The sequence below is a fragment of the Acomys minous genome, assembly GCF_964271855.1.
Source record: "Acomys minous genome assembly, chromosome: 7".
NCBI classification, from domain to species: Eukaryota; Metazoa; Chordata; class Mammalia; order Rodentia; family Muridae; genus Acomys; species Acomys minous.
The window spans coordinates 87,563,086-87,586,332 of NC_140488.1; the positions used below are offsets into that span (position 1 = coordinate 87,563,086).

Below are 23,247 nucleotides of genomic sequence, written 5' to 3' on the forward strand. Positions count from 1 at the left end.
GTGGAGAGGTGGGGAAGGGTGGGTAGATTCAGCTGAGTCTAGCACTAGCACTAGCAAAGATGAAACTGGCCTAAGCTGCAGGTCTGTATCAAAAATATTCTATGAGTTGCCATCACAACTTTCCCTCCTCTCAGCTGGATGAGCTAGTATGTGGCTGTAATCTAAACTACTTGGGAGGCCAAAGTAGACTTGCCAATTCAAGATCTGCCTATATAAGAAATATTAATGGGGCACAGATAGAAGACATTCTTAAATTCCCATGTTTCATTTATAAAATAATAACATCAAAAATTTAAATCTCCATTGTAGTTCATTTCTTGTATATTGTTTTACAACATTAATCCTCTGCATCTGATTGAATCTGAGTTTGTGTTATATGTGATATTCCACTCCTCCGAACATGCAGAAAGGTCTCTCCTAGGTGTTAAATTTTATCCCTAGCACAACAAAGAAAAAAAAACCAAATGGGACAGCAAGATGGCTCAGCGGGTGAGTTTGATTCCCAGAACCTATGGAATGGTAGCAGAGAAGCAATTTTACAAAGTTGTCCACTGACCTCCACACATGTTCCACGCATACTCGTAGCACGCATGCACGCACGCATGCACGCACACCATCTAGACACATTTCTCAGTTGCTACCTTATTTTGTATGTGTTATTTTATTTTGTTCATTTATTTTGTCTTTTGAGACAGTGCTTCTCTGTGTAACAGAGCCCTGACTGTCCTACAACTCACTCTGTAGACCAGGCTGGCCTTGAACTTTGAGATTTACCTGTGTCATCCTGCTGAGTGCTGGGATTAAAGGTATGTGCCATCACGCCCCAGCGCCCAGTGTACACACCTATCTCAATGACAGAACAACCACATGTGTAATGAGTATTCCCTTAAGTGGTGAGAATGTAAATTCACTGTGCACCTGGGATATGTAGCCATTTTTTCCACATAAACAAACCCCCTTGAAGTTTAGGAATTTAGACAATCTTGGGGATTGCTTGAGAGGTCTGGGATACTTAGGATGCCCATGGTCTCACTGGCTAGGCTGAGGCAAGAGGACATACTCGGGGCTCAGTCACATTTGTGATTGTTAAGTGAGTTACTCTGAAGAACGTTCCAGGTAATGATTTGTCTCTGCTCCATGGGATCTGTGATCTCAACAAGCTAGCCTAAGCTTCTTTACATAGAACTCTAGGATTCCCAAAGGAGCAACAAAGAAAATCTAACCCCACTTAAGAAGCCTTTAAAAATGTTTTAACATATAATAACTACACATAATAGACTTCAATATGTAGTTCTCTGAATCAAATTCAGAGCCTCACATATGCTAAGTGTTAGATCACTGAGTCACACTCCCAGCAGGAAGCTCTTTTAAAATCTCTATTCATGTCCTCTTTACTATTGTCCCATCAGCCAAACTAGGTCACCAGGATAAGCATGGAATCGAAGTGAATAAGAATTAAGCTTTATGGAAGTATAAATACATTGGAATCAACTATCAACAGGAAGGAAGGAATTACTGATAAAAGAGGAAGAGCCTTTGAGCAGAGGCCAAAGATCAGTGGAGCAAGAAAACCACCAGTTAAGGTAATTATGTTTTGGTTTTAATGCTAGAGATCGAATTTAGGGGCTTGAATTTACATATGCAAAGCAAGCACTCTATAACAGAACTATACACCAGGCCTAGAGCCTCAGCTTCCGTTTCTCTGTCCCTTCATTTCCTCCCTCTTTCCTCATTCTAGGATTACCTAGAAGTCCAGATCCTCCTATATCTGCCTTTCAAGTGTTGGGATAATAGGCACATACTACCAAGCTCAACTCTTTTTGTTTCAAGACAGGCTTTCTCTGTGCAGCCTTGGCTGTCTTGGACTCACTTTCTAGACCTGCTTTCCAAAGTGATGGGATTATAGGCATGCACCATGATCAGCCAGCCACAAATTCAACTTTTTAAGTTCCCTTTTGAGTCAGGGTCCTTTTCCCTATAGACTCCAGGATGGCTTTGAACACAGTGATCCTTCTGCCTCAGCCTCCCAAGTTCAGGGAATACAGATATGAGCCACTACACTTGGCTAACTTCAGCTTTCTATGGTGTTATATTACACATCTTTAGAGGATATGATATTTGAGTCCACAGAGATGTGATTCTAAAGCTATGGAAACACATCTCTAAGCAGTTAATCCAGAATAGATGTATTGGTGACTGCCTGTAATTTTAGAACTCTGGGTACTGAGGCAGGGGAGTTTCTGTGATTTTGAGACCAGCCTGGGCTACAGAGTGAAACCCTGTTTCAAAACATCAAAAATAAATATAGAATTATGAAATAACTGGGCTGAGGCTGTAGTTTAAAAGGTAAAATGCCTACTTAGTACATGGGAGGCTCTAGCTTCCACTTCCTGAGTGCTGAGGTGACAGTATTACGCAGTGCTGGTGATCACACAGAGGGCATTGTGCATGGAGACAAGCACTGCATCAACTAAGCACATTCTAGACCTACTTTCTAAGACTTTTACTTTAGGCTTCTTGATAGTTTCATGTAGCCCAGACTGGCCTCAATCTTGCTATGTACTCAAGGATAATGTTAAACTCCTAAGTCTCCAGCTTCTCCTCTCAAGTACTGGGATTATAGGCATGAGCCACTACACCAGGCTCTGTTGTTCTTCTTTTCGAAAAACATCATTATAGCAGAAATAACAAGTAAATACGGAGACTGAAAATAATTCCGAGTATAATCCACATCACAGATTTCCTTTATTAAAGAAATCTTTATTCATGTGTATATGTATGTACATATGTATGTGCATGTGGGTACATGTATAAGAGGACATCAGATCCCCAGAGCTGGATTTCCAGGAAGTTATGAGCCACTCAATATAGGTACTTGCAACTGAACCCAGGTCCTCTGTAAGAGCAGCAAGTACTCTTAACCACTGAGCCATCTCTCCAGCGCTATAGATCTTCGTACAATTTTGTTGTGTTGTGTTGTACTTGTGTTGTGTTGTGTTGTTTTCTAGACCCAGGCTGGTCTAGAATTCACAATGAAGAATGAGCTGAGTTCAGAGCCACAGCAATGTTCCTGTCTCAGCATCCTACATGGTGGAATTACAGGTGGGAACTACCATGGCCATTTACAAAATGTATTGTATTTGATAGAAGAAAAGATTCACAAATGGCAGGCATCATTGCAGAGAAAAAATGTTCAACACAGAATGCTTCAATTCACTAAGGTTTGAAACAACAGTCACCAAACCCTTATTTGAGATGGGTTTGTATCTCCCTTACCTCAGAGCTGTGAATCTCAAGTTCAAAGTGGTCCGTCTTTTTCCTGTGCCTGAGCAGACATATAAGCCTGCCTATCCATTATCAGTGTGAGACTGATAGACTGGAGTTTTCTAGCATTTCAGAAATATGCACTTTGTAACCAACTGCATAGACAGATTTTACTGACATAGGTAGTGTCCACACATGGGCACTATCAAAGCAAGTCTTCCATAGGAAATTGCCACATTACCGCACACAGAAGAAAAGAAGTCAGGAGATGAGACATAGACATTGAGTTTCTACATTGTGCACATGCTCATTTACAGATAGAAGTTATTTCCCCTTTAACCAGGTTCCTCTTAGGATGTTGCTTCACTTCAAACCAAGGATTGTGACATCACCTTCATTTCCCAGCAGCCAGATACAAACCGAATATGACAAAAAAATTTCCATTCGTGGGTTGGAGTATCATTAATCAGCAATTAGGGGAAAGGCCACAGAGGACCAAGAAAAGTGAAGTACATTTAAAAATGTAAACTGAAAAACATACTTGAATTTGTCCTGAATAGTAAGGATGCAGGGGTACTTTTTAGTATACTTATTTGTTTGGTGTGTGTGTGTGTGTGTGTGTGTGTGTGTGTGTGTGTGTGTGTGTAATGCATGTGCCAAGGTGTGTCTGCAGAGGTCAGAGGACAACTTTCAGCAGTTGGTTCTCCCCTTTCTTTTTTGCTCATGCCTCTGAATTCCACAAACTGAACCACCATGAACTACACTGCCTCTCAACTCACTGACTCAACCAAACTGCCTGAACAGAACTGACTAGAACTCAGAGATCTGCATGCCTCTGTCTCCTGGGTGCTGGACCTAAGCTTTTCTTTATATGAAACTTGCTCTACACCAGGCTGGCCTTGAACTCAGAGATCTCTTTGCCTCTGTCTCCTGAGATTAAAGGCGTATCTGTATTTCAGCCAGAGTAGCTATGTTGCTGGATTAAAATCCCTCTACACACCATTTTATCACAGTTAGAATCATGCAACAAGAAACACTTACACATTGGCTTCTTTTACTTAGTAATATACATTTATATGTGCTCATTTTTTTTAGCTCAAAAACGAATTTATTTTTAACACTGTATAACATTCCATTATTTGATGTAGTTTATTCACCTACTGAAAAACATCTTAGTTAAGTATAAGCTTTAAACATGATGAAGCCGCAAAAAACATCATGTGTGAGCTTTTAAATGTGAACACACTTTCAGTTCACTTAGGTAAATACCATGCAGTGTGGTTTTGGATCGTATGGTAAGAATTTGTATCACATTATAATAAACCAATCTGACCAGCTGACCATTGCAGCTCATGCCTGTAGTTTAAGTGTTCAGAAGGCTGAGACGGGGACTGTCATTAGTTTAAGGACAGCCTGGACAGTGGAATAAAGCCTTGTCTCAAAAGCAAACAAAAAACAGGGATTGGGCCGGGCGTGGTGGTGCACGCCTTTAATTCCAGCACCTGGGAGGCGGATCGCTGTGAGTTCGAGGCCAGCCTGGTCTACAAAGGGAGTCCAGGACAGCCAAGACTACACAGAGAAACCCTGTCTCAAAAAAAACAAACAAACAAACAAACAAACAAACAAACAAAACAGGGATTGGGATATAATAGCTTAGTTGTAAACTGCTTGCTTGCCATGTAGGAAGCTCTGGGCTGTATCATGGCACCTCACAACTAGATATGGTGCTATACTCAAATAACCATAGCTCTAAGGAAGTAGAGGCAGGACTTTAAGGTCAGTCTGGACTAGGTATTGAGTTTCAGGCCATCTTATAGATAGTGCTAGAGATGTCATCTCAAAACACCAACACCTACTTTACCCCAGAAATAAAAGCTGAAGTCAGGCATGGTGGCACACTCTCATAATCCTAGTAGTTGGGGGAGAATGAGGAATACCAGGTCAGTTTTGGCTATGTGAGAAACCTATAAAAGAGAGATAGGAACGGGGAGGGAGGGAAAGGGGCAGGGAGGAGGTACCAGACAGAAAAGGGAAAAAAGAGTCTCTGAAATAATGTGACAATTTTTTTTAGTGATGGCTCAAATTTACATACACACACGCGCACACACACACACACACACACACACACACACACACACACACACCATTCACAAACAGATTTGCCCTCTCCAAAGAAAAATGTGGATTGCTTCCCAAAAGAGGTGTTCCCATTAAAAAGACAATGAAATCCATACAAGGAAGAATGCAGCTTTAATCTAAACACTTGGGAAGATGAGATAAGGAGATTGCTAAAATTTTGAAGTCAACCAAGATGATATAGCAAGATTCGTCTCAAAAGATCACAGAACACAAAAGCCAACAACAAATACACTTCAGTTAAAATCATTGTTTCTTAGCTGGGCGTTGTGGTGCACACCTGTAATCCAAACACTCTGGGAGGCAGAGGCAGGTAGATCTCTGTGAGTTGGAGGCCAGCCTGGTCTACAAAGTGAATCTACAACAGCCAAGGCTACATGGAGAAACCTTGTCTGCAAAAAACAAAAATAAAAAGTTTCTCAAGCTAGTCAGTGGTGGTGCATGCCTTTAATCCCAGAGGCAAGTGGGTCTCTGAGAACTGTAGCTCTGGGCTACAGAGCAAGTTCAAGGACAGACAAGGCTATGCCAAGAAACTCTATCTTGAAAAACCAAAAAGAACAAAAGTAAAGAAAGAAAGAAAAGAAAAGAAAAAGAAAGCCAAGTGTGGTGGTGCACACCTGTAATCCCAGCACTCAGACAGGCAGAGGCAGGTGGATTGGATCACTGTGAGTTCTAGGCCAGCTTGGTCTACAAAGAGAGTTCCAGGACAGCCAAGATAACAAGAGAAACCCTGTCTCTGAAAACTAAAAAATAACAAAACAAACAAACAAATAAAACCTAAAGAACACATTTGTCATTAAATGAATGCTTATAATCTCATTGAGATTAATGAATTACTCTATTCAATTTATATTTTGGGCCCACTACTTTACTTGTTCAGAAGGCTGAAAATTCTGTATGATAAGACAACTTCAAGTAGTGCAGAGATGGCTCAGTGGCTAAGAGTAAGGATCTGCTATTCCAAAGGTCTGAAGTTTGATTCTTGGTACTACCACATTGCCAGGTATAGTGGCACACATCTATAATCCCAGCACTCAGAAGGCAGAGGCAGGAAGATCTCTGTGAGTTCTAGGACAACCTGGTCTATAAATCGAGTCCAAGAGAGGCAAGGCTACACAGAGAAACCCTGTCTCAAAAAAAAGGAGTATTTCAAAAGTTCAAAATTTTATATCCAATATAAGTGTAGAATGTGAACACAATTGTGAATAAGTCAGCATTTTTATTAGTATATTTAAGTTTTTCTGTATAAAATATCAATAGTCAGATAATAAGAAAGAACATACATCTTTGTTTCTCTGTTAGTCAAAGAGACTTGGTTTGGAGCATAGTAAAGGAAAGACAAAACAAGCATCTCCTGGATACCAAGATATTTTAATTTTAATTGTTTTGTAGATTTATTTATGTGTATGTTTTGCCTAAATGTATGTCTATGTACCACTTGAATACCTGGTGCTGAGGGAGGTCAGAAGAGAGTGCTGAATCTCCTGGAACTGGAATTACAGAAAGTTGTGAGCCACCATGTGGGTGCTGAGAATTGAACCCAGGTCCTTTGCAAGAACAAGTACTCAGAAAGTGTGGGGGTAATCACACTTTCAAATCAACTTGGGTCAAAGCATGAAAGTCTGTCTAAAAATAGAAAAAGAAAAACTAGTTTTGAAGGAAGATTGTTGTCCCAGGCTGTGCAAAACCAAAACAATTGGGTAGTACGGTGCTGCACACCCAGTACACAGGAAGTCTGGAACGGGACAGTAATAAGTAGGAAGCTATTCTGAGTTATGTAGCAAGACCCTATCTGAAAAAGAACAAAACAACAACAAAGAAGCAAACACACAGCCTGTCAGGATAGCACGCACCTTTAATCCTAACACGTGGAGGCAGAGGCAGGTGGATCTTTGTGAAACACACACACACACACACACACACACACACACACACACACACACACACACAGAGCTAGTGATGTTAACTTAAATACCACTTCATCCTTCATAAATCCAACCGCAATTCTGAGGATGTTCCAGGAATCATTCTTTTCCCAGAACAAATGTTTGTTTTCTTTAATTTTTATGTGATCTGAACATTTTTAAAGTTTTGATTAGTATATGTAAATTACTGTTTCAAGAATCCCGAACAAAATTTATCTCCTCCTCATAAGGTCCCCTCTGACCTGCCCAAGCCAACTGCTGCTACCCTAAAAATAAAACTGTATTTAAGTTCACCCAAAGGAACCAGTGAGATTCCTAGGCTTACCTTCAGAGGATGGGTAAAGAGTCGGGGGCCAAACTGGATTGTAGGGGATCCTAGAGGAGCTATGTGTACTAAAAGGTCAGCACTCAACTCAGCTTGGGCAATGGCTTCCTCATTGTAATTAGAGCCCCTTCCCTTAGCCTCCTCCAACCTATATCTCGCACCTCCCTTAGACATGAAAGCTTCTTTTGGCATAACTATAGCCCATCAGCCCATATCATCTCAGCATGTTGATGATGTAAAAGAATCTCTGTACACAAAGTAAGGTTGATCATAAACTTTGTTTATGTTCAATGAGAGAAATGCTGTGGCCTTGTTCCTAGAAATTCCCCAACCATAAATACGGCTGGCCCCTTTGCCAGGCACACTTTCAAGGTTATCTAAAACCGCTTGAATAGTTAGCAAAATAATTTGAGTCAGAGATGACCACCCTCTTCCACCATCTGCCCCCTGCCCCCATGAGCTAATTGCAGTTTTTGCCTTTATAAATGGACTCTGGGAAACAGGTTGATGTCACAGTTTGGCTCCTGAGTTCACTGTGTCCCTGATCATGGTCAGTCTTGAGGTGCTGCATTCAAAAAACCATCCGTATCTCACTGAGATTTGTGTCTGAGTGATTTGTGAGGCTTCCTCTGGACCCTAACACAAATGACTGGAAGGAGTGGCTAGAACATTAAGGGCAGGTCCAGTGACTCCATCCCTTCTTTCTCTACGGGAATGTCCTCAGGTCTACCTTTGATGGACTCTTGCAAGGAGGTACAGCTGATCTGGAGCATGGCTGCAATTTTCCTTGGAAAAGACTGCAGGGCAACTGTCCACTGCTTTCTCTGACTCTTACAATCTTTCTGCCTACCTCTTCCCCCATGGTCCTTTTGCTCTAGAGGAGGTGACAGAATTGTCTGACTATTCTCCAACTCTAGCAAGGTACTAAAGCCTTATGACCTCTTATCAGTCCCTGTATCTCAAGGATATGACAGGTGATGAGTCTTGGACATATTTCTTTTACTATAAAACACAAGAGGAGATATAAGAAAAATGAGAAATGAAAATATATTTGAAGGACACTGACAGCAGTAATAACCTAAGATTATTGAAAACATTTCTCTCTGTAAAAGGTATTTTTTTCCATCAAGGGCCAACTCATCTCCTCCATGTTATAAAATTTTTGTAAAACTCTTTAAATCTCTCCTACCTGGTTAAACATTTGTTCATGAAAAGGTTCACTGTCCCCAGTCCTAGAACTCAATGGTCTGAGGGTGGAGCCCATCTCCCTTTCTATAAAAGGAAGGCTAACTGCCTCCATTTGTTAACCTAGGCCTAGTCCTGGAAGCTTTAAGCCTCCTCCATACAATCTAATACAGGCCTAGAATGTTTTTAGCCTCTGAGACTTATTACTTAATAAGCTCACCCTTTCTTGTTCTTACTGAGCTTTGGGCTGGCTGGTTCAACTCAGCTGTTCAGGTTCAAACTCCTCTCCTAGGTGATGTATACAATCTGGCTTTTCTTTTGGCCTCTGACTTGCTCTGCTTGGCCTCCAATTAATTCCAGCAATCTGCTCTCATCTTCTGGCTTCTTCTCATTCTCTGGCTCATTTAGTCTTCACCTGAGTCTAGCTTGTTCTCTCTTCATCCTGTCTCTATTACTGTCTTGGAAAAACTGCCTCCTTTCTCTCTCTGCATTTCCCCTTAAGTAGCTCCATTATTCCTCTCTCTTCTCATGAGAGTTGGGCATATCATATTCTGTCCAATCTTTCTCTGATTCATCACTTTTTCTGCCACTCAATTAGACATCACTTTCAAACATGGGTGCTTCCTTCTACAAACTAACTTTACTTTCATTGTTTGGAATTTAAGGTCCACCATGCCTGGACCTAAGCTTCTCTTTACCTGAAACTTGCTCTACATCAGGCTGGCCTAGAACTCATATCTGTTTGCCTCTGTCTCCTGGATTAAAGGCATGTTTGTATTGCAGCTGGATTACACAGACCTAGAAGGACTTTGGATGTAATCTCTTGCCTAAGCAGCCATGTTCTGAATTGAAATTCCTGTACATCTTTCCTTCATTTCTTTTGTGCTGATTGTTTTTAAACTAGCCAATAATGAAAAACTGTGAAACTGGAACCCAATCTATGGGGGAAAGATACAATCTTCACGTGCATTAGAGTAAAAGCCAGTGAACATACAGTCCAGTGTTCTTGATAGCCCAGTTTGGATTTTGTCATACCCTTTTTACAAAAGAATTTTCTTGCCAAGCTTTCACTTTATCTATGTATTCCTTTCTGAATACTCAGAATACCCTTTGTCTTTAACAGTCATAAACAAAATGCTAAGGTGCCTGACATCTTATCTGGCACTTTTATTAAGAAATATGCAGAAGGGCTAGAGACTTGGCTCAGTGGATAAGAACACTGATTGCTCTTCCAGAGTACCTGGGTTCAATTTCCAGCACCCACATGGCAGTTTACAGCTGCCTGTAACTCCTTTTCCAGAAGATCTGACACCTTCATACACATACATGTAAGCAAACACTATTGCACATAAAATAAAAATAAATAATTTAAAAAGGAAGTGTCCAGGAAGCTGGGAATGGGGGTATACACCTGTCATCCCAGCACTAAGGGAGGCAGAGGCAGGTGGATCTCTGTGAGTTAGAGGTCAGCCTGGTCTACAAAGTGGGTCTAGGACAGCCATAGAAAAATCGAAAACAAAACAACACAAAACAAAAATTAGAAAAAGTAGTAGTCGTAGTAGTAGTAGTAGTAGTAGTAGTAGTAATGTGCAAGATCCACAGCTGAGTAGGGCTTTTTGCCATAGTTCTCCCCAGCAATATTAAAAATACTTTCCAGCAACACAAGAGCTAAAATACAGGGAGGAAAATTTTTGTCTTAGTCGTGCCTTTATTTTTCCAAGTCCTGAAATCAAATCATGTGTGATTTTCATTTAGTTTTTGAGTACATTCAACAGTAGTAGCCATAGCCATTACTGATTTGGGGCCTTCTAGGGCCTCTCTGTGCCAGAACTCCGAAGGAAGTGTCTTAGTTGTTTTGCTATTGCTTTAAAGAGACATCATAAACAAGTCAACTTATAAAAGAGACAGCTTATTGGGCCTCACATTTCCAGAGGGTCATAGTCTATGATCATCATGATAGGAAGCATGGCCGCAGGTGGGCAGGCAGGCACAGTGCTAAAGCAGTGACTGGAAGCATACATGTGATCCATAGGCATGAGGGAGAGAGGGGGGGGGACTGGAAATGCAGTGGGGTTTTTAAACCTCAAAACCCACCTCCAGCGACACACCTATTCTAACAAGGGCATACATCCTAAGCCTTCCCAAACAGTTCCACCTACTGGGAACCAAGTAGTCAAACCTCAAACATGTGAGCCTATGGGAGTCATTCTCATTCAAACCACCCCAGGAAGTAACACACCTGATTCTCAATTAAAGACCTCAAGGCTTCTGGGAGCATCATTTTCTATCCTCACAAGGCAATTTGTTTTTCCCCTAATATTTCAAAGTACAGGCTGCTGTAAATTTTTCATTTAGTGGGTATAAACTTTGCTTTTCCTAAGCATAAAGCTCCCAAGAATTTCACAGGTGCATCTAGCCCTTTGGGCCACTGTGAACTCATTTCCCATCCTTGCTCCTTCAGGTGTACTTCCATGCTTCTCAAAGGAGTTTCTGAATCTGCAAAGCACCCAGTAATTAGCATTATGCTATGTATATAAGGAAGTCTTTTTATGGAGGACAGGATGGATCTTCCTTGCCTGTGCATCTCTCTACCCCTGAAGAACTTCATGGGGCAAGCTCAAGCTACTTTGCTCTTCCCATGGCCAAAATATGATACCTATCTTTTCCCAGCTATACCTGCTTCTTAAACTGATTCCCTGGGTCTAAGAGGCTTTGACTGGCACTGTAGTTATAGCTACACCTATGGCCTCTTTGTCTAATATACTTGACTGCTGGAGGAGGCTTGTATGGCCGAATAATTTCCACATGTGATATCTTAGAGTTTTATTGCTGTGCCCTAACACCATGACCAAAATCAACTTAGGTAGGAAAGGGTTTACTTCATCTTACAACCTGTAAGGGGAGTCAGGGAAGGAACTCAAGGCGGGGACCTGGAGACAGGAACGGACTGGCTTGCTCCTTATGGCCTACTCAAGCTGCTTTCTTATAGCACCCAGGACCACTAGCCCAGGGGTGCTACCACCCATAGTGAACTGGACACTTCCACATCAATCATCAGTCAAGAAAAAGCAACACAGCCTTTTACACAAGCCAATATTTTTAAAAGATTTGTTTATTTATTATTATGTGTATAGTGCTCTACCTGCATGTATACCTGCAGACCAGGAGAGAGCATCATATCATATTATAATGGCTGTGAGCCACCATGTGGTTGCCGGGAATTAAACTCAGGACCTCTGGAAGAGCAGTCAGTGCTCTTAACCTCTGAGCCATTTCTCTAGCTCACACAGGCCAATCTTGTGGGATTATTTTCTCAACTGAGATTGCCATTTCTAAAATGACTCTAGTTTGTCTCAAGTTGACACAATTGACTGCTTGTCAATTTGATACACAAACACAGCACTTTAAAGCCATAAACTCTGCTGTCTTATTGTTCCCAATGCCATTAATATCAATATCACAATACAAAACATATTTCAAATTTTAAAGCCCATAGTCTTTAAAAATTCAGACATTAAAACTTCAGTCTCAGCCGGGCATGGTGGCACACACCTTTAATCCCAGCACTTTGGAGGAAGAGACAGGTGGATCTCTGTGAGTTCAAGGCCAGCCTGGTCTACAAAGCGAGTCCAGGACAGCTAAGGCTACACAAAAAACACTGTCTTGAAAAATTAAAAAAAAAAATTTCAGTCTCATCAGGCATGGTGTTGTACGCCTGTAATCCCACTACTCTGGAGGCAGAGGCAGGCGGATCTCTGTGAGTTCAAGGCCAGCCTGGTCTACAAAGAGAGTCCAGCGCAGCCAAGAATAAGAATAATATATACGGAAATCCTGTCTCGAAAACAAAAACAAAAACAATAACAAAACAAAACAATATAAAACCCTCCAAAAAAAAAATTGTTCAGTCTCTTTAATATCCAAAGTCTTTGGGCTAGAGAGATTTTTCAGTGGGTAAGAGTACTGTCTGCTCTACCCAGAAGTCTAAGGTTTGTTCTCCAGCACCCACCTGGTGACTTGTCACCATCTGTAATGCTAGGTGCAGGGAATCTAATGCTCTCTTCAGTCCTCTGCAGGCACCAGGACCACATGTTTTATAGATATACATGCAGGAAAAACACCAAAACATATAAAATAAATTAAAAATTATTTAAAGAAAAAGATATCCAAAGTCTCTTTAAAATACCCAAATACTCTCTAAAACTCCAAAATCTCCCAACTGTGGGTTCCTGGAAAATCAAAACTAGTTACACAGTTTGTTACTCCATAAAGAAAGAACCAGGATATAGTCACAATCTGAACAAAGCCAAAACAAAGTCCAACAGTGCAAAAAGCTCAGTGTTAGACATCTGGGATTCACTTACCATATTCTGGGCTTGTCCAAAGAGCTTGGTCCACTTCTTGGGCTCTGTCCTCTACAGCACACATAGAACATCTCTTAGGTTCAGATCAGTTCCACACTACAGCTGCTGTTGTCCTTGGTGATCTTCTCATGGTACTGACATCTACAAAATGTGAGTCTTTACTGCAACAGGATTGCACCTTCACCAATAGCATCTCCTAGGCTCTCTTCAGGGACTCTGACCCTATTACATGGTAAGAGCCTCAACTATTCTCCATAAGCCCTTCAATCTTGGGGTTTCTACTTTGAATGATGTTGTGCCTTCACTAATGGCCTGTCCTGGCCTCTTTTCAGGGACTCTATCCCTACCAAACAGCTTTATCCTATCTCCATGACTCCTTTATGTCATCAAAACTTAGAGCACTATAAAACAAAACAAAACAAAATAAAACCTTAGCTCTACTCATGCATATTACCAAGTTCAGCTGCCAGCACTAGATACAACTTTGGCTGACTCTAGACTATAGCTTCTTTATGTTGACTCTGAAGAATTACTTCCTAGAAGATTTTGCCTCAGTGATGTGGGTCTCATAGAAGAAAATTTCCTCAATCTAAAAAAAAGATACCTATAAACATACAAGAAGAGTATAGACCACCAATTAGATTTGGTCAGAAAAGAAAATCCTTCTGCCATATAATAATCAAAACACTAAATGTACAGAACAAAGAAAGAATAGTAAAAGCTGCAAGGGAAAAAGGACAAGTAACTTACAAAGGCAGACTTTTCAGAATTGCCCTGACTTCTCAACAGAGACTCTAAAAGAGAGAAGGGCCTGGGCACATGTTTTACAGTCTCTAAGAGACCACAGATGCCAGCCTGGATTATTATATCCAGAAAAACTTTTAATTACAATACATGGAGAAAACAAGATATATCAAGACAAAACCAAATTTTTCCACTTATTTATTTATATATTTATTTATTCATTCACTTTACATCCTGATCCAAGATCCCTCCCTCCTCTCCTCCCAGTCTTTTCACAACCCTTTCCCCCATTCCCACCTCCCCTTATCCTCAGAGAAGGGGAGGTCCCATAAGTACCAACCTACACTGACACTTCAATTCATAACAGGACTAAGTACATCATCTCCCACAGAAGCCAGACAAAGCAGTCTAGCTATAGCGAAAGAGATCTAAAGGCACCAACAGAGACAACCCCTACTCCAATTGTTAGGGGACCCACATGATGAACAAGCTGCACATCTGCTACACATGTGTAGGCAGATCTATGTCCAGCTCATGCATGCTCTTTCGTTGGTGGTTCAGACTCTGTGAGCCCCCATGGGCCCAGGTTAGTTGATTTTGTAGGTCATCTTGCAGTGTCCTGGACTCCTATGGTTCCCTCAATCCTTCTCCCAAATTTCCTACAAGACTCCCCAAGTTCCACCTATTGTTTGGCTGTGGGTCTCTGCATCTGTTTCTAACAGCTTCTGGATGAAGCCTCTCAGAAGACAGTTATGCTAGGCTCCTGTCTGTAAGTATAGCAAAGTATCATTAAGAGTGATAGATTAGCTCTTTCCCATGGAGTGGGTCTCAAATTGGGCCAGTCGTTGGTTGGACATTCCATCAATCACTGTTCCATCTTTATCCCTGAACATTTTGAAGGCAGGACAAATTTTGGGTTGAAGGTTTTGTGAGTGGGTTGGTGGCCCTCTCCCTCCATTGGGAGTCCCACCCGACTATAGGAGGTGGCTACTTCAAACTCTATTATCTCTCCCCTGCTAGGAGTCTTAGCTAGAGTCACCCTAATAGACTCCCCAGAGCCTCTCTCATCCCAGATTTCAGGCTTGTCCCAGAGATGCTCCCCCATGCTGATTTCCATTCTTAATCCCAGCCCTAACAGAATGGATGTGAAAACAAAATCTATCAATCTCCTGCATACAAGAAACACACCTCAGCAACAAAATACACATTACCTCAGAGTAAAGTGTTGGAAAAAAAGTTTTCCAAGCAAACGGACCCAAGAATCAAGCTAGAGTAGCCATTCTAATATAAAATAAATGGACTTTCAACCAAAATTAATCAAAAGACATGGGGAAGGACATTTTATACTCATCAAAGAAAAAAATGCACCAAGATTACTTCTCAATTCTGATTATCTATGCCCTAAATGCAAGAGCACCCACATTACTAAAGTGTAAATTACACATTGGACCCCACACATTAATAGTGGGAGATTTCAACACCCCATGCTCACCCATGGGCAGGCCAATGACACAGAAACTAAACAAAGAAATAATGATACTAACAGACATATGAATCAAATGGATCTAACATATCTATAGAACATTTCACCCAAACACACACAAAAAATTACCTTCTTCTCATCACCCCATGGAAACTCCTTCAAAATTGACCATATACTCAGTCACAAAGCAAGCCTCAACATACAAAAGAAAACTGAAATAACACCTTGTATTTTATCTGACCACTATGGATTAAAACTGGACTTGAACAACAAGAGAAAGCCTACAAACTCATGGAAACTGAGCAACTCTTTACTCAGTGACCACTGGGTCAGGAAAGAAATGAAGAATTAAAGATTTTATAGAATTCAATGAAAATGAAGGCACATCATAGCCAAACTTATGGGAGACAATGAAAGAAGTGCTAAGAGGAAAGTTTATAGCACTAAGTGCTTCACAAAGAAATTGGAAGCCAGGCATGGTGGTGTACACTTGAAATCCCAACACTTGGGGGTGGGGGTAGAGGTAGGTGGATCTCTGTGAACTCAAGGACACCCTGGTCTACAAAGCAAGACCAGGACAGCTAAGGCTACACAGAAAAGCCCTGTCTCATAAAACCAAAAACCAAACCAAAGAAAGAAAGAAATTGGAGAGATGTCATACTAGCAACTACATAGTACACCTGAAAGCTCTTGAACAAAAAAGACAAAAATATCCAAGAGGTGTAGACAGCAGGAAATAATCAAATTCAGGGATGAAATCAATAAACTAGAAAGAAAGACAACAATATAAAGAATCAACAAAACCGAGAGGTGGTTCTTTGAGAAAATAAACAAGATAGAGAAACCCTTAGACAAACTAACTAAAAGACAGAGAGGCAATATCCAAATTAACAAAATCAGAAATGAAAATGGGGACATAACCACAAACACTGAGGAAATCCAAAGACTCATTTTAGTCTTTCTTCAAAAACCTATACTCCACAAAATTTGAAACTCTAAATGAAATGGACAATTTTCTTGATAGACACTTACCAAAATAAACTCAAGAAATGGTAAACAAATTTAATAGACCTGTAACCCCTAAACAAATGGAATAATTCATTCAAAGTGTCCCAATCAGTGCTGGTGAGATGGCTCAGAGGTTAAGAGCACTGGCTGCTCTTCCAGATGTTCTGAGTTCGATTCCCAGCAACCACATGGTGGTTCATAACCATCTATAATGAGATCTGGTACCCTCTTATGGTATTCAGGTAGAACAATGTATAGGTAATAAATAAATCTTTTAAAAACAGCCCAGGGCCAGATGGTTTTAGCACTGAGTTCTACCAGGATTTCAAAGAAGAGCTAATACCAATATTCCTCAAATTATTCCACAAAACAGAAACAGAAGGAACATTACCAAACACTTTCTATGAGGCCACAGTCACCCTGAAACCTAAACCACACAATGACTTAACAAAGAAAGAAAATTACAGACCAATCTCCTTCATGAACATTGATGCAAAAATACTCAATAAAATACTTGGAAACCGAATCTAATAACACATCAAATACATCATCCACCATGATCAAGTAGGCTTCATCCCAGAGATGCAAGGATGGTTCAACATAGGAAAATCCATCAATGTAATCCACCATTCAAACAAGCTAAAAGAAAAAAATCATATGATCATTTCATTAGTTGCAGAAAAGGCCTTTGACAAAATACAGCACCTCTTCATGATAAAATTCTTGGAGAGAACAGCGATACAAAGCCCATACCTAAACATAATAAAGGCTATAAATAGCAAGCTGAGAGCCAACATTAAATTAAATGAAGAGAAGCTCAGAGCAATTTCACTAAAATCAGGGAAAAGACTTCCCACTCTTTCCATAGCTCTTCAAAACAGTACTTGCTAGCTATAGCAACAAGACAACTAAAAGAGATAAAGGAGATACAAAATGGAAAGGAAGAAGTCAAAGTATAGCTATTCCTGGCTTTGGGTAGTGACACACACCTTTAATCCCAGCACTCTTGGGAGGCAGAGGCAGGCAGATCTCTGTGAGTTCAAGGCCAGCCTGGTATACAAAGAGTCCAGAACATCCAGAGCTCTGTGTAACAGGGAAGCCCTGTCTCGAAAAACCAAACCAAACAAACAAACAACAAAACAAAACAAAAAAGGATTGCTCTTCACAGATGTTATGATACCATACATAAGTGACCCCAAAATTCTACCATAAAAGTCCTACAGATGATAAACACCTTCAGCAAAGTGGCTGGATACAAAATTAACTAAAACAAACAAACAAAAAGAAGTATCCCTCTTTTATACAAATGATAAACGGGCTGAGAAAGAAATTAGGGAAATGACACCCTTAACAATAGCCACAAATAACATAAAATACCTTGGTATAAGTCTAACCAAGCAAGTGAAATGTATGACAAGAACTTTAAGTCTATGAAGAAAGAAATTGAAGTAGATAACAGAAGATGGAAAGATGCCCCATACTCATGGTGGTCAGGATTAACATAATAAAAATGGCCATCTTATCAAAATCAATCTACATAGTCAATGAAATCAAGGTCTTTATAGACCTTGAAAAAATAACACTCAACTTGATATGGAAAAACAAAAAAGCCAGGGTACCTAAAACAATCCTCTACAGTGAAAGAACTAATTTCAAGCTGTACTTCAGATCAATAGTAATAAAAAGAGTGAGTAGCCTTGAACACATAGGCACAGGAGACAACTTCTTGAACATAACACCAACAGCTCAAGCACTAAGATCAACAGTTAATAAATGGGGCCTTATGAAACTTAAAAGCTTCTGTAAGGCAAATGAAACCATCAATAGGACAAAAAGGCAACCAACAGATTGGGAAAACATCTTTACCAACCATACAGCTGATAGAGGGCTGATATCCAAAATATAAAAAGAACTCAAGAAATTAAATATCAACAAACCAAATTACCCCATTACAAATGGGGTACAGCTAGACTTTGTGAGCAGTCTGGATTCCAAAACGCTTCCAGGAACTACAGACCAGTGGAACATCAGAGCTCTGGGACTAAGGAAATCTCAGGGAGACAGGGAGTAGAGTGGTCATTGGACCCCCTCAGCCCAATCTGTGTCAGTCCCTTGAAAGCTCCGATGCCACAAGGGCAATCAGAAGTCTGTGGACACTTTGGCCTGACCCAGTGCACATTCTGAGACCCAGGACAATTACACTAAAGAGGAGCTGGGGATTACTGGCTGTGAGAGACCCAAACTACGGGGCTGGCCTCCTGCCACCCAGACCAGTGAAGCATCAGAGTTCCGGCCTAGGGAAATCATGAGAAAATGGGTGAATCTATCCTCAGACTCCCTCCACCCAACTCTGGAAGCTACCTGCCAAAAACAGAGATGGCAAGATGACTAAAGGACAGCATAAAATCATATGCAAAAACAAAACAAAACAATATGGCGTCTCCAGATATCAACTATCCCAAAGAAAACAACCCAGAGAACTCAAACACAACAGAAATACAAGAAAATGACCTCAAATCCTTAATAATGAGGATGATAATAGAGGAAACAAATAAAATTCGTAATCAAATGCAGAAAGATGCAGCCAAACAGCTGGAATGCATAAAAGAGGCCTATAGAGAGACACTGGAAAAATTTCAGGAAAATACAAACAACCAGATGAAGGAAATCAATAAAACTGTTCAAGATCTGAAGATGAAAATGGATTCAATGATAAACACATAGACAGAAGAAAAACAGGAACGTGAGAGCTCAGAGAGAAGGCGAGCAACACAGAGGCGAGCCTGTCTAACAGAACCCAAGAGATGGAGGAACAAATTTCAGGTCTAGAAGATAAAATCATAGACCTTGAAGCAGCCATTTAAAAAATGCTAAATCTGGAAAAACCCTGACACAAAACATCCAAAAAAATCAAGGACCCCATGAAAAGAAGAAATCTGAGGATAATAGGCATTGAGGAAAAAGAAGATGCCAGAGTCCAAGGCCCAGAAAATATTCTCAACAAAATCATAGAAGAAAACTTTCCCAATCTAAAGAAAGAAATGACTATAAACATACAAGAGGCCTACAGAACAACAAATAGACTAGACCAGAAAAGAAAAACTTCCCATCACATAATAATCAAAACACAAAATATACAGAACAAAGAAAAAATATTAAAAGCTGCAAGGGAAAAGGGCCAAATAACATTTAATGACAAACCTATCAGAATTATACCCAACTTCTCAGCAGAGACCATAAAAGCCAGAAGGGCCTGGACAGAGGTCCTGCAAACCCTAAGAGACCACAGATGTCAGGTCAGACTACTTTATCCAGCAAAATTATCAATAACCATTGACGGAGAATACAAAATATTCCATGACAAAAACAAATTCAAACAGTACCTATCCACAAATCTGGCTTTACAGAAGGTACTAGAAGGAAAACTCTACCCCAAAGGGACAAATTACATCCAAAACTATACAGGAAATAGATAGCTACACCATCAGAAAAACATAACCACACAAAAACTCAACTGGAACCGACCCCAAAATTAAGAATCTTAATAGTCACTGGTCACTAATATCTCTCAACATCAATGGTCTCAATTCTCCAATAAAAAGACACAGACTAACTGAATGGATGCATAAGTAAGATATAACATTCTTCTGCATTCAAGAAACACATCTCACCCATAAAAATAGACATTACTTCAGGGTAAAAGGCTGGAAAAAATATTCCAAGCAAATGATCACAAGAAGCAAGCAGGCGTAGCCATTTTAATATCGAACAAAATAGATTTTCAACCAAAATTAATCAAAAGGGATGAGGAAGGACACTTCATACTCATCAAAGGTAAAGTCAACCAAGATGACATCACAATTCTGAACATCTATGCCCCCAATACAAGGCACCCACATTTGTAAAAGATCTATTATCAAAGCTTAAACCACACATTGATCCCCACACAATAATAGTGGGAGACTTCAACACCCCACTCTCACTGAAGGATAGGTCATTGAAACAGAAACTAAGCCGAGAAATATCATTAACCAATGCTATGAATCAAATGGATCTAACAGATATCTACCTTCTTCTCTGCACCCCATGGAACTTTCTTCAAAATTGATCACATAGTAGGTCACAAATCAAGCTTCAAGAAATACAAGAGGATTGAAATAATACCTTGTATCCTATCAGATCACCATGGTCTTAGGCTGCACTTCAACAACAACAGAAATAACAAAAAGCCTACACATAGATGGAAACTAAACAACTCTCTACTTAATGACACCTGGTCAGGGAAGAAATAAAGAAAGAAATTGAAGACTTCCAGAAATTCAATGAAAATGAAGAAACAACATACCCAAATTTATGGGCTACATTGAAAGCAGTGCTAAGAGGAAAATTTATAGCACTAAGTGCCTTTAAAAAGAAAATGGAAACATCCCATATAAGCAACTTAACAACACAGCTGGAAGCCCTAGGGGAAAAAAGAAGCAGAAACAACCAAGAGGAGTAGACATCTGGAAATAATCAAACTCAGGGCTGAAATTTAAAAAATTAGAAACAAAAAGAACAGTCAAAAGAATCAACAAAACCAAGGGCTGGTTCTTTGAGAAAATCAACAAGATAGACAAACTGTTAGCCAAATTAACTAAAAGGCAGAGAGACAGTATTCAAATCAACAAAATCATAAATAAAAACAGAGACATAACAACAGACACTGAAGAAATACAAAGAAGCATAAGATAATACTTTGAAGACATATATGCCACAAAATTTGAAAACCTAAGGGAAATGGACAATTTTCTTGATCAATTCCACTTGCAAAAATTGAGTGAAGTACATAAAAACAAGCTAAATAGTCCCATTTTCCCTAGAATTAGAAGCAGTCATTGATAGTCTCTCAACCAAAAAAAAAAAAAAAAAAAGCCCATGGCCAGAGGGTTTCAGTGCAGAGTTCTACCAGACCTTCAAGGATGTGCTAATACCGATACTCTTCAAGCTACTCCAAAAGATAGAAATGGATGGAACATTACAAAATTAATTCTATGAGGCCATAGTCACATTGATATGTAAACCTCACAAAGACCCAAAAAAGAAAGAGGATTTCAGACCAATTTCACTTATGAACATTGATGTAAAAATACTCAATAAAATACTGGCATAACAAATACAAGAACACATCAAAGATATCATTCACCATGACCAGGTAGGCTTCATTCCAGGCATGCATGGATGGTTTAATATACAGAAATCCATCAATGTAATCCACTATATAAACAAACTGAAAATAAAAAACCACATGATCATCTCTTAGATGCAGAGAAAGTATTTGATAAAATCCAACACCCATTCATGTCTAAAGTTTTGGAGAGGTCAGGGATACAAGGCACAAACCTCAACATAATAAAAGCTATATTCAGCAAGCCAATAGCCAAAATCAAATTAAATGGTGAGATACTCAAGGAAATTCCTCTAAAATCGGGACCAAGGCAAGGCTGCCCACTCTCTCCATATCTCTTCAATATAGTACTGGAAATTCTAGCCAGAGCAATAAGACAACACAAGGAGATCAAGGGGATCCAAATGGGAAAGGAGGAAGTCAAATTATCCCTATTTGCAGATAGTGTACATAAGTGACCCCCAAAATTCCACCAGAGAACTCCTACAGTTGATAAACACCTTCAGCAAATTGGCTGGATACAAAATTAACTCAAAAAAGTCAGTAGCTTTCCTGTATGCAAATGAAAATCATGCAGAGGAAGAAATTAGGAAAACTACACCCTTCACATTAGCCATAAGCAATATAAAATATTTAGGAGTTATTCTAAACAAGGAAGTGAAGGAGTTGTTTGAAAAAAATTTCAAAACTCTGAAGAAAGAGATTGAAGATGACATGAGAAGATGGAATGATCTTCCTTGCTCGTGGATCGGGAGAATTAACACAGTAAAAATGGTCATCTTACCAAAAGCAATTAACAGATTCAATGCAATCCCTATCAAAATACCTACACAAAAATGTAAAGACATTGAAAATTCAATTCTCAACTTCATATGGAAAAACAAAAACCCAGAATATTTAAAACAATTTTGTACAATAAAAGATCCTTCGGAGGAATCTCCATACCTGATCTCAAGCTGTACTATAAAGCAACAGTAATTAAAACAGCATGGTACTGACACAGCAATAGGCTGGTTGATCAGTGGAATAGAATCTGAAGACCAGAAATAAATCCACACATATAGGGTCACTTGATTTTTGACAAAGAAGCCAAATCTATTCAATGGAAAAGGATAGCATCTTCAGCAAATGGTGCTGGTCGAACTGGATGTTTACGTGCAAAAAAAAAAACCAAATGCAATTAGACCCATATTTGTCCCCATGCACAAAACTCATGTCCAAGTGGATCAAAGACCTCAGCATAAAACCAGAGACACTAAATCGGTTAGAAGAAAAAGTGAGGAAGAGCCTGGAACACACTGGCACATTGGCACAGAGACAACTTCCTGAACGGAACACTAACAGCCCACGCCTTTAGGTTAACAATTAATAAATGGGACCTTATGAGGCTGAGAAGCTTCTGTAAGGCAGGAGACTCTGTCAACAAAGCAAATCAACAGCCTACAGATTGAGAAAAGATCTTCACCAACCTTACATCTGACAAAGGTCTAATATCCAAACTTTATAAAGAACCCAAGAAATTAAACACCACCAAACCCAAAAACCTAATTGAGAAGTGGGGCTCAGAGCTAAACAGAGAATTCTCAACAGAGGAATATCAAATGGCTGAGAAACACTTAAAGAATGCTCAACCTCCTTAGTCATAAGGG

At 39.8% G+C, this 23,247-nt stretch overlaps 1 protein-coding gene across 4 annotated transcripts in view; it reads right to left on the reverse strand.

Annotated features, from left to right (window-relative positions):
• The window catches only part of TASL (TLR adaptor interacting with endolysosomal SLC15A4), a 104,979-nt gene that overhangs the window by 72,853 nt on the left and 8,879 nt on the right, over positions 1-23,247 (reverse strand). For 2 of the 4 annotated variants that reach the window (XM_084790573.1, XM_084790571.1), the window contains exon 2: positions 13,197-13,247. Coding sequence is in view for 1 of the 4 variants with exons in the window: in XM_084790570.1 (XP_084646696.1) it covers positions 13,197-13,260 (64 nt within the window). In the remaining 3 variants the exon portion in view is untranslated. Of the gene's footprint in view, positions 1-13,196; positions 13,338-23,247 lie in introns of those variants that run through there. The other 2 variants (XM_084790570.1, XM_084790576.1) reach the window with 2 other exon arrangements.